Source organism: Seriola dumerili, unplaced genomic scaffold (assembly GCF_002260705.1).
Source record: "Seriola dumerili isolate Sdu_G_001 unplaced genomic scaffold, Sdu_1.0 BDQW01000024.1, whole genome shotgun sequence".
Classification (NCBI taxonomy): domain Eukaryota; kingdom Metazoa; phylum Chordata; class Actinopteri; order Carangiformes; family Carangidae; genus Seriola; species Seriola dumerili.
In genome coordinates this window covers 1,847,456-1,859,652 of record NW_019174279.1, presented here as the reverse complement: position 1 = coordinate 1,859,652, position 12,197 = coordinate 1,847,456, and the positions used below count along the sequence as shown (strand labels likewise).

The 12,197-nt window shown below is 40.8% G+C and overlaps 1 protein-coding gene across 6 annotated transcripts in view; it reads right to left on the bottom strand.

The window, feature by feature from the left end:
• adgrb3 (adhesion G protein-coupled receptor B3) overlaps positions 1–12,197 on the bottom strand; it is a 115,567-nt gene that overhangs the window by 39,003 nt on the left and 64,367 nt on the right. For all 6 annotated transcript variants that reach the window (XM_022762872.1, XM_022762890.1, XM_022762907.1 and 3 more), the window contains 3 exons: positions 8,739–8,933; positions 6,655–6,723; positions 3,486–3,594 (listed from right to left, as the gene is read on the bottom strand). In XM_022762872.1, the coding sequence (XP_022618593.1) occupies positions 3,486–3,594; positions 6,655–6,723; positions 8,739–8,933 (373 nt within the window). The remainder of the gene's footprint in view (positions 1–3,485; positions 3,595–6,654; positions 6,724–8,738; positions 8,934–12,197) is intronic.

Below are 12,197 nucleotides of genomic sequence, written 5' to 3'. Positions count from 1 at the left end.
TGATTTCTTCTGACATTTACCACACACAGGTAAGCATGTAGTCATTTCGTACACTAAAAATAATTCTCCCTACAAGACCTTTAATATTTTTTCCACCAGTATCCAGTGAGCTTTTGCTTGATTCTAGCCAAAGGCAGCTCATTACTGCTACATCTTCTAATAACTGCTCCAAAGCCAAACGGCCCCTCAGCTTCTGTGCTAAGATTTTCCACAAAAGCTGCTTGAGAAATGTGCCTGGCTCAGTCCTGCATCACCAAAATGATAATGATGTTGTATTTCCAGCATTACTTACTCAGAGGTTCATACAAGTTCCTTTAAAATGTGATGGAAAATAATGTGGGCTTTATTTCCCTCTATTACTTTATGTATAAACCTTAAAGCAATACTTTGATGGCCTAAAATTATGTTGAAAATTCATGCTCAGTCTCATTTCTGTGAGCCACTAAAGAAAAGAAAATAATAAAAAGTTCCTCTCAAAACACATTAGCCCTGTTAATGGGGTGAGAATGTACAGGGTGCTGCATCCCAATGCTATGTACTAGAGGTCTAAAAAGAGCTAAAACGTCCAACTTTAAACTTAAGTGATTTGTTAATTTTGTGAATTTTGAATTAGCTTTATTAGTAATGCTGATGATCACTAATTAACAAGGTGCATGGAGCAATCAGGAAGTGATTTCAGTCAGGCTATATAGCTATGGAGAGCTATAAGAGGGAAAGAGACAACTGGAAGCTTCTTTCTTTCACAAAATGATGACTAATGAAACTTAACAAATGAACAACTCCTCTGTCTAGAAGTGTGGCTAAAATATTTTTGCTTCATTAGCCTACACTTACAAAGTGTTATGGCAGCATGTCTCCTGTCTCCCTTGTAGCTCTGCCCAGGCTGTTCCTGATTATTACTCTATGAGATGCACCTGGCTTGGGAAGGAAGGGTTTAAAAGCTCTGCCAGCATCAGAGGGACCACAGGCTTCTAGCATGAGGACTGCTGGTCTTGCTGCCTCTCAGCCTGGGGTTTTTGTTCTTGTGTTCTGTTGTGTGTTGTGTCTTTGGTAGTCTTAATTTAATATCCTAGTCATTCTGCATATTTATGTTAAATAAACTCTATGGACTTTGTTGTTTTAGAGGTGCCTTGTGAGTCTTGTTTGGGTCACTGGGGGAGTGTTGAGCGCCCCTTAGGGCCACCCAAGGGTGGAGCATAACACAAAGGTAAACATGAGTGTATGACATCTATACTTACTGCAAGTCGGAAATTTGATTATAGTATCAAAATTAAATACGCCTGTGAGTTTTTAATGCATTCTGGGGCCTGCAGGTTTTGCCACAGTTAGACTAAAAGATGTCCTAAAAAATGAGTTCCGTCATCAGGGCATTCAGAATCATTTGTGACAAGATGTGGGTGTGTGAAATAAATTTTGTGTCCATCCATCCAGTGATTCTCTGTCTATTATATTGCCAAACATAATACCACAGTATTTTAGGTTTTTGTATATTCACCCATGTTACAAGCAGCCAGTGTTTTCTATTATTCCAGTACAGTATTTATCACAATTTACATTATGTCTTCATGTATTTGTGTAAAAAATATACAGTTCTTGTTATACAGTGATGGGAAGACTTTCCAATTTTCAAATAGATGCCTCATTAAATGCAGCACCACACACAACAATATGTCATTATTCTGATGAAGATAAGCATAAAGACATGTTCACTACTGCTTATGTCAAGTTTCTTTAACTCAATTATCATATGAAAATGAAATCAACAGAAATATATACAAATGCATAAATATACAAAAATATTCTAAAATGTGAAAAATTATGGAATGCTAAGAGAATAGTCAGCAGTAAATAGGTCTTGGCAGGAAAGCTTTCTTTAAGACTGGCACACACTGCTGAGTTGCATCATTGCTCCATGTCTACCAAAGGAATTTCTGTCAAATCATGTCTGATGGATGGACACGGTCTTAATCCGTGATTCCACAGATTTGAGCGGAGGCCAGACAGTCACATGGCTGACTTATTAAATAAAAGTCAAAATACACCGCTGTTCAAGGAATCAAGATAAAACACTTCATTCTCAACTTAGATTCTGTTTCACAGCATAGACTGCATATTGTCTATAAAACAGGGGTCATGTATTAATGCTTTTTTGAGCATTAAGAAGAGGCAGAGCCAGCGAGACTGGATGACTACCATTAAGCCAAATTGAAAGATGTATAAAATAGAGGAAGGGCACAGAAATATTCTAACATGTGTGAAAGAAGTCATTAATGCTTGGCATTATGAAATGCATTCGAGTCTTATTTCCAAGTGTCCATTACTTAATTTGCCTCTCACGGTGTTTCATAATTGCATTTTGATGGCTGCATTCATTGTACCATGTTTGGTATGCTATTCCGGGGGCTACCTACAGTATTCATCATTATGGAAATCATATACCATAAAGAGCCACTGAGTGTGAGTGTTTGCTAGAAGTGGGTCAAATGTTAGCTATTGTAAAGAATACAAGGAAGAAACCTCACACCATCGGAGGGATTGCCTACCAGCACAGCTTTACATGCTCACATTCACTTGCATGAATAAATCAAGACCGCAGTTCTATTATTCCATTCCAGTAAGACACCATTTATGGCTGAGTAAGAAATTAAATGCCACAGAGACCTCAGATCATCCAAGAGACTGTGCGACAGAAGCTAAAAGAACCCATGAGAACATTAAGGAAGAGAAATATTGCTCATATCTAGAGTCTTTTTTTTCAAAGACGGGGAGTTATAATCTGGACCACAATCAGTGGCGCAGAAAAAAAGCTCATTACAGCTGCAAAGAATAACTTGTAATTTCACTTCCAATTGTATAGCCCTTTATCAGACACTCTGACAATATTTTTTTCCATAACTGCTAATCTCACAAGAAACTGACAAACATCTTTTTTTTTATGCTGCTGCACTTCTACACTACATGCATGAGGGGATGCTCTGTTAATCAAGTCTTTCTGAAAGGACTGCAGTACAGTGCAACATCAGACACTTCACCTTCAAACATGCCACAATTTTAAAACTATGCATTAATATGAAATGTCTAATGAATGCATGGCTTATAAATTACTTTAAAACATATCTGTAAAGTTTCATTTAGCTTTAATCACTAGAATATCCAAAAATATCTTGTGTGTATTTTTTCTTAGTTCTAGATAAGTAGAGCTCTCCTCTTGCAGGGGTTCCTGCGCTGCACGCTCTTGATATTGGATTGGGTTTTAAGTGTTTTCATAGGAATTTAGCACATTAAGACCACAAGCTCAGTTTTAATTAACATTATTGATTTGCAGTAATTTTACTCCCCCACCCTTACCACGCGCCATTTATCCCAAATTAATGATGGTGGGGAAATTGACACGAGGAGTCAGCAGAGCACAGGGATTATGTGTCCATGTCAAGCAGAAATAAATGGTAAAACAGGTCAGGGATGAAAAGTGGGCTGATTCTTACCCAAGTTCCCAGTCATCAAATAGGCATTGTGAAAATCCTTCATGCCCAATCCAACGATGTGGATGAATTCCTCTATGACCTGCATGAGCTCCACTGCTCCCGGATAGATCTGGACAAGATAAAAAAAAACAAACACAAAAAGACACTTTCAATTTCAACATTGCTGCCATGACATGATTTCACAAATGCAGCAGTGTATTACTGGAAAGATAGAAGTGTGGAGCATAAAACAGGAAAAGACAGGAAACTAAAAAGCAGGCCATAAATACATATAAGAAAAGCACCACTGATATAAAGTTTGAATACTGTTGTTCAAACCACACATCTGCTAAAGCATATAAAGTTGTAAAGTACATAAAATACAAAATGAAATATTAAAACTTGTGATAGCTCAATAAATACTGAAGCAATGATAAAGAAAACCTGGAGGAGGAAGAGAAAATTAGAAGTACTTTATTGTCCCAGAGGGTAAATTCGCCTTGGGCCATAGTGCAATACATAGCCTAGATATTAGATTGTTGGTTGGACAAAAAGCTATTTGAATATGTAACCTGGAGTTCTGGAAAATTGCGATGGGCTCTGTTCATTAGTTACTTACGCTTTGTAGATCAAATGATTAATCGGTTCATCAAGAAAATAATGGGCAGGTAGTTGCAACCCTAATTGAACCATCAATGTGACATCAGCATCAGAGCTATAACCAGTGGCTTTGCAGACACTGTTGTTACCGGTTGGCTTCTCTTCTGAAAGCCTCTGCCAAGGCAAGGGTGATTGCCTGGGTTCATGTGCCGCTTCATGGACTTCAGCACTCAGTGAGAAAAATGCAGAGACAGGAATTCAGCACCACGGTCAGCTCCACGGCTCGACCAGTGACACTGCTGGTCTGCTCAGCTCTTTCCTCCAAGTCGATAAATCAAAGGCTCGCTAATCCAATAACTGAGCTTCAAGAGACTGGGCCACTGTCCTGGCTGCCAATCTCGTGGTGATGGGTCAAATTTAATAAGAAGCTTTGATTTGGGGGGGCCACCAGTTTTTGGTCCTATGACTAGAGATTGTGAGAAACTGATTGTAGGAGTGTGTGGCTATGTCATGTGCCAGACTCTAACACATTTGCCACTTTCACAAAGTATCAGGTACACAGCACAATGCTGTAACAACATCTCAAAATGTCTGTGACAGAAATGTGTTATATTACGCAAATATTATTGCAGGACTTCAACAAATGTGTGAGCGCACAATGATGATTTCAGGCAATTAGAAAGGCCTTTGAGTGGCATTTAGCAATTAACACCTCACTCAGGGTTGCTATTCAACAAATACCTGGGGCAGGTATTTCCCTCTTCGGTAACACCTTGTGTTCTGTGTGTTTGCACATGCCCATACATGTGCCGCTAAGCCAGGGAAGCAGATCAGTGATGCTGAAGTTGAGAGCCTCTGACACAGCAGAGTGAAAGCCATAGTGGGGGAGAAAAGCACATCACATCGCCCCTTCCGGCATGTCTGACGCACAGTGCAGTCATGCTCATTCTGCTGGTCTCTATGGCAACCATGAGATGTGAAGGCAGCGGAGGGAAATGGCTGCAGTGGAGGTTCTGTAGACAGAGCTCTTCCTTTCCTTGCCATGGTAACAGTGACAGGAGGTGAATATATAGTGATCTCTGCAGAGAGCCAATTCCACAGCCAGTAAAACCTCATAGTGAGGTGTTTCATCTGAGTGTTTTGAATGTCCACAGCGCGCAGTGTGTGGGTGCTGTGGAAACATGAGCTCAGAACACTCATTAATGCAAGAAAAGCCAGCAAGTGGGAAAATTTGAGAACTGTGAAGTCAAAGCATCGTCTGTTGAAATCAGACGACGTCGCTTCGCCAGTGTCCACTTGGTGGTGGGCCAGAACTGAAGCAGAACTCCTTAGACAGGCACATTAATAACTGCAGAAATAATTAAGCATGTCACATATCTCTTCTGGGTGTTCAATCACAGAGACAACTTCTCCTATTTCCATATTTTCTCTGATCTGTCTGTCTCCATCTCTGACGCATTCTTACTGACGAAACTGCTCATTTGTGAGCCCCTCTCACCGACAACCTACCTTTGGGGCCTGCCAAACTAAAGCTGCAGTGAGTAAACACCTAATTACTGCCTGTAGAGACAGCCAGGACTGGCACTCCTGGCAGAGTTTGAACTGCCTGCGTTACCCCCCCCCCCCCCACCATCTTACTTGAAGTCAGGCATGCCGAAACGGTGACAAAAAAGAGATCTGACTGATTTTAAGACACCCCCTCAGTCAAGTGTCAGCGCAGGTGATACCTAATTTAAGTCAATTTGCCAGTGAAGGTGACAGCAGAGCAGATGCCCTCTGCAGACGTGCAGTCATCACAGATGGTATCTCTGTCAGAGTCTGGATGTGCGTGATTTCAGGATTCGGGTTGTCTCATACACCAGTGGCAGTTTTGAAAACGGGAGATGCCACCTCTCAAGCTGAGAGATGTGTCCAACAGAGGAAGTAGCCAGAAGCCAATCTCCATGGATAAACACAGCGTCAGGAAAATGTTCTGTTCTCTGCTCAGATTTTGATCTACAGTACTCTGCTGCAGTGCTGTCGAGGCTTTTGACCCCTACATTTGTGTTGAATATTGAGACTGTTTTTGTTTGTATAATACTAATATAATACTGCTTCACCATATGATGGGGCTGCCTTACAATGTCAGAGAAAGACAGACAGGTTACAAAAGTCTTAGCCAGTGTGGTACAAGGAATAAAATGCTTAAACTGTTTGTCTGTACTATAAAATTCAACTTAAGTAATGGTCTCATCACAGTGGTTGCCATGATCTGTATCAGCTGCGAGGAGCAATGTGTGTGCAGGAGGAAATGAGTCCTGCAGTGGTGATGCTTGGGCAGTCTCTGTGGCAGTGCTGCTGCCACCAAGTGGAGGTCTGAGGAACTAGCTTTCCCAAATGAGGCCAGATGTCACTCCAGCTAAGTGACCCCTCACAATGATATGGGTAAGTATAACATTATCTCAACACCAAGCCGACTTTCCTTTAGCTCTGCTGTTCAAATGGAGCAGCTGCAAAACAGGTTTTAAGATGATTTTTTTTTTTTTTTTGAGGCACACAAGATTCATGCAGAAACCTGAATTATTTACTAAGTGCACTGCCATATGCCTACCTTTTGTGCATCTTCCCATTTCTCCTTATTTTCCTCCTCCAAGAGGTTGCTGATGATTTGAAAGAAGTTCTGTGGAGATGATGAAAGGGGAAATACATAACACACCCACACACAAGTATTACAGGCACTGCAGCAAGATGCTTTTTAAACCATGACAGATAAACACTATGCACTCAGGAATGACTTTTACGGGTAACATACTGACATTTCTGATCGTGGGATATCTATAAAAGTAATAATGATGTTCCCTGCAGGGCCCAATAGCAACAGGAAATTTCCCACTGAACCTATGATGGTGAATGATTAGAGAAAAGATGGAATATGTGGATCAGCCCTGACGAAAATACACCTTGAACCCCTGCAGCTTGCAGCAAACACCTAATGCTAGAGGAGAGAAGCACAAGCTCCAATCAGAAAAAAAAAAAAAAAAAGATGAAAGGGAATGGCTGAGCAGCTGTGTGGATTGTCTTCTTCAGCAGCAGAAAGCAGGGCTGCTTGGGGTGCATGCCTGCAGTAGTAATAGGACCCCTGTCTGATCTTTAGCCTTGTTATTTCGTCTGGTCTACAATGTGCCTGAGGGAGTGGCTCTCTCTCTTGACACAGGCTATCTTGTTTTCTACTTGAATGCTTATGCTCCCTCTGGTGGTAATGTGCCCACTTTAACACTGCATTAGCGCAGAGACACACGGAGGGGGTGGGCTGGCTGACTGCTCTCCTGTCTGCCCACACACACTATAGAGCTCTCATAATAACCAGCGACAGGATGCTTTCCTCATCTCTTAGATTTTTCCATTGTGGGAAAATGGCTGAATGGGGCCTAGGTTGTCCATCCATGGCCGGCCACATTTGGGTTTCATTTCTGCGGAATATTAGCAGCGGACCATGCAAGTTACGTCCGGTGGATAAATGTGATAAATGTGCATCGAATGAGCAGCAAACTAAAGAAAAGAACATCCCTGACATTTTGTGGTCCAAATACCACCGCACTTTGGAAGTGCATAATTAAGTGAGTTGAACATTTATTTGATTTCATTACTTACATCTGAAAATGGAGAAGAAGCCACTTAAGTCCTATCATATTCAAAAGATGCTGCAGCGCTAATAATGATGTATGTCTTGCATCACTGGATAGGATATCACTGTAGGTTAGGTTGTTTTTTTTCCCCTTTCATTATGTGATTTTCTTTTTATTTCATTTTTTTTTTTTTCATTTCCTCTCCTTCAGACCAGGAGATCTGTATAACACATAAGAATATGAGCAAATCTTAATATTCAATATACTGAAAAAGCTTATTAGTCAGCAGATGCTCTACTCTTTTATGGGACTTTAAAGCCAAGTGAACTTTCACATTATTAAAAGTAGAAATTATTTCTACCTCCATACAGAAAATGGCTGATACTTTCCTAATGTTCTGGCGGTATTGCTCATATCTCTACACAGAGCAACAACAACAACAACAAAACAAGCTTGATACAGTAACAAAGCAAGATTAGAAACTCGCACAAGAACTATAACAGAGAATTAGGTTTTTCATTAACTCACAGAACCAATTACTTCTTTCCCATTTAGTATGAGCCAAACACAGACCAAAGAACAGACACACACACACACACACACACACACACACAATTTACAACAGTTGTTATTTTAGTGTGTGTGTGTGTGTGTGTGTGTAACAGGCACGTAGGACTGTACAAAGACGCACGAGACGGGTGTCTTTGAAAATGACACAGCTCTGAGGACATAAATTATCTTATTGGCAATGGAGGCGGAGCTTTAGCTGTAATCTCCATCATCCTATTGACATAAAGAGGATCAAGACTGCAGTCAACCCCAGCATGATGAGATGAAATGGTTTAGGATGTGGAGGAGATCTCTTGATACAATAGAGCCACGGGATGTGTTTGTCAGCCTTTGTGCTATTTCAGACACGGTACAAAATGTTTTTTTGTGTAACGTGTATCAAATGTTAGCCTTATCCAATTGATTATTCTGTCTAAATAGATACATTTCTAAGCACACAGCCTCGGATATGAACATATTTCCATGACTACATGTTCAAATACAACCACGGTCCACTTACTTGCACATCATCTGAAGACGGCTCATAGCTGGCCCTCTTGAAGGTCTCCGTCACATTGCGAAGGATCTCCACTGAAGACAGCAGGTCACCAGCGTAGAAGTTTCTCCTCTGGGTGAGGTCCAGCAGGTTTTTCGTGACCTGGGACATCCCATCCCCCGCCAGCATCCTCTGGCCCTTAGCAAGGTGCCCCTGAACCTCCAAAAACAGGAGAAGACAGTACTTGGGGCATCGATGTCCACAGGTTTGCATGATACGTGCTAAGCTACACATTCGGAGTAAATGGAGTGAAAAAAAAAAAAAAACAACAGGAAGAAAGACTCGGCTCTCTAAGGCCTTTTCTGTGACGCTTATATCTAAGCCGGGCCGAAATGTATTCTGCCTCGCAGATATTTTGAAATGAGCCAATATGAATAAAAGAGTTAACTGGAGCAGAAGACACACATTTAGGCAGAAATGGCACAGTGAAATGACATCTCACATCATTGCACAGGGTTTATGTCCATAAATACACGTTCACAGGTGCAGCGCTATATGTGCTATCTCAGCTCTTCTGAATTATTTTATTTTTAACAGTGACGGAGGGTTACAAAAATTACCTATTCTAGTGGAAGTGCTGTTATGTATCCAGGCTAGATGCATACACAGTAAAGCAAAAATTTATTTAAAAATAGTGCAATAAACTCTACTCAAACTATTTTTTGGGGATCAAAATGTCTCATCTTGCATGCAATGAAAAAGGGATCAGAAAGACACGAGTTCACACCAGTTCTTTTAGCTGAAAAGAACTGATTCTATTAAACACAAGATTGTTAACAGTCAATGAGTTTCATTACTTGTGTTACCTGGTTTCTCTATGGTGCAATACTTGTTTTGAATAAAAAAGAAAGTATTGTAATTTATTGTAATTTTTTTGTAGCAGTAATTTATTGTTATCATTATTTTAGATGAACTTTAAAAAGGCAGTAAAGTGCAAAAGAGCAATAATAGTTCTTCCAGTGCTTATAAAAGTACAACGTGTTTCTCCCAGTATCAGGAATAATTGCAATTTGTTTCTGTTTCTGTTTTCTGGGATTCTAGTAAATGAACAAAGACAAACACAGATGAGAACATGCCAGAAACACTAACTCAAACTGTTTAAGGACTTGACTATGACCATTCATTACAAAGACAAAAATGGCAAAATCACTGTTTCAATTTGCTCTTCTATTGAAAGTGCTTAATCTTTGGCTACATTGTGATGAGAATGAGGGGAGGGGGGGATGGGGGGGCACTGGGGATGTAATTTATGATGCATTGGAAACAGAGGCTGTGAGAGGAGCTGACTTTGCACCTACTGATTGTGCAAGTATCTGAATTCATTTGTTATGCATCGAGCATAGCTGGGCTGCTCCCAGAAGGCCATACCACGGTGATCCAAGAAGCAGCGTCGACTAGTGGTGCCTGTGGAGGAGGTGGAGACAGCGACAGATTTGGAGAGGAAAAGGAGTGAGGGACGGATGAGAGGGGAGATGAGGATGGAGAGTGTAGAGGTGGGGATGGGGGAGAGAGAGGGGTGGGGTGGGGGGTAGGGGGATTAAGACCAAAGGAGAGCCAAAGAAAGGCAGATGGAAGTGGAGGGTAGAGGGAGTTGGATACAGGAAGAGGGAAGGACAGAAGAGAAGAGGAGGACAGGAATTATTAAATATTTTTCCGGAGAGACTTATTCCTTTCCTTTTTGTCCATTTCTGTTGCCCATCACTCACCATCAAAAATCCGATGTCACCCATTACACATTTTGCGGTGGATTCAAGGCACATTTTCGAAAGAGGGGAGAGAAGAGAGAGAGAGAGAGAGAGAGAGAGAGAAGAGAGAGAAGAGGTCCCTGAAGGAAAGGTGCTGCTCTATTTGAACAAACTGGTTTTATATGTTATTATAAGCAACAGACACAGCTTTTTATATGTACTGTGTGCCGTATTAATACGATTCCAGTGGCTTACTCAGGTGCAGCAGCTCAGCTGTGATACTGTCAGGCATTTAAACAAGTGATCCCGAAATAGCAGAACCACCCAATATCCACCCCACATCCCCATACAAAATCCTACATAGGGGTCCAACATCACACACCTTCCCAGCTGTCGAACCTGGTGGAGTGCACTTTCACACATCACCCCACCGCTCCAACACAGGTGCTTGACATCCTGAGGAAAACTCCCACAGTACAAAACATTTCCCCTGGCATCCGTGCTTCAGATAAACCCATTGCTATCTCTTGTTCTCTCTCTCTCTCTCTTCTCTCTCTCTCTCTCCCTCCTCTGTCTTTTCACACACTAACACACACAGACAGAGAGAGATCAAAACCACACCTCCTACACCCACCTTCTCCACCGCTACTACCTGGTGAAGACACGAGTGCACACAAAACATCGCTATGTGCCAGGAGCGCCCATGCAGCACAATGAGACAACCCAGAGGGCAACAGGAGCGGCCCATTGCTTTACACTGCGCTGAGCATTCGTCTCATCCAAACTGGCTTCACCTGGGAGGTTTTATTTGCTTCCTTTGTTATGAATGTCAACACTTCAAAAAAATATTTCCACATTTGTATTCGATCATGCCCCGAGTCCTCACGCTCAAAAAAAAAAAAAAAAGAAAAAAAAAGAAAAAGGTGATAACGTGTGTTTTATGATGGTTGATACTGAGAAATTAGGGATTCACTTCAGCGTTCAGAGTGTCTTAAAGGTCATTGTAAACTGAGAGAAACTGTGCTTTAACTGAGAAGTGGCAAAAAGACACAAAGCACTAAGAAGAGGCTGAATTCAAGAATTGCTTTACACTGACAAAGGATGACAGCTACTTAAAGCACAGAGATGATTTTTATGTATAACTTGAAACACTAGTTCAATTCAACACTTACAGAAAGACTTTTTTTTTTTAAATGATATTAGTTATTTGGCCCTTTAATGACCTGTAGTCTGCTCTCATTTTAGTATTATACTGCATGATGCAATTTTTGTGAATTCAGCAGTACTGGAAGATACAAATTGCCCAAGGCCAAAAATCATTTTAATGTGAAATGCGTTAGACCAATTTTTTTTTTTGTTTGCACAACAATTTTGCAGAGAAAATTCCCAATTTTTAGAAAAAAAAAAAAAAAGGTTTATTAGCTGTACCCTATAAAACAAAACCTAACCCCACACTTGCTGCCGTTTCATAATAAAAACTGTCTCTAAGCATTACAGGAACCTTTTTCCTGCACTAACCTAGACATCTCTGTCATCCTTTCTCCCATCAGTTTTGTGAATTTGGTACATTTCAACACATAAACATCTTATTTTTTTAGTTTTATATTAATATTTAAAATAAATGTTTGTCTTTTTTTCTTCAGTTATTTAGAATTGGATCCCTCTCGGGTTTGAACCACATGGTGGGATGAAACGGGTCAGTGAGGGAAACATGAGGCTTCCACTGTGCTTTTGGACC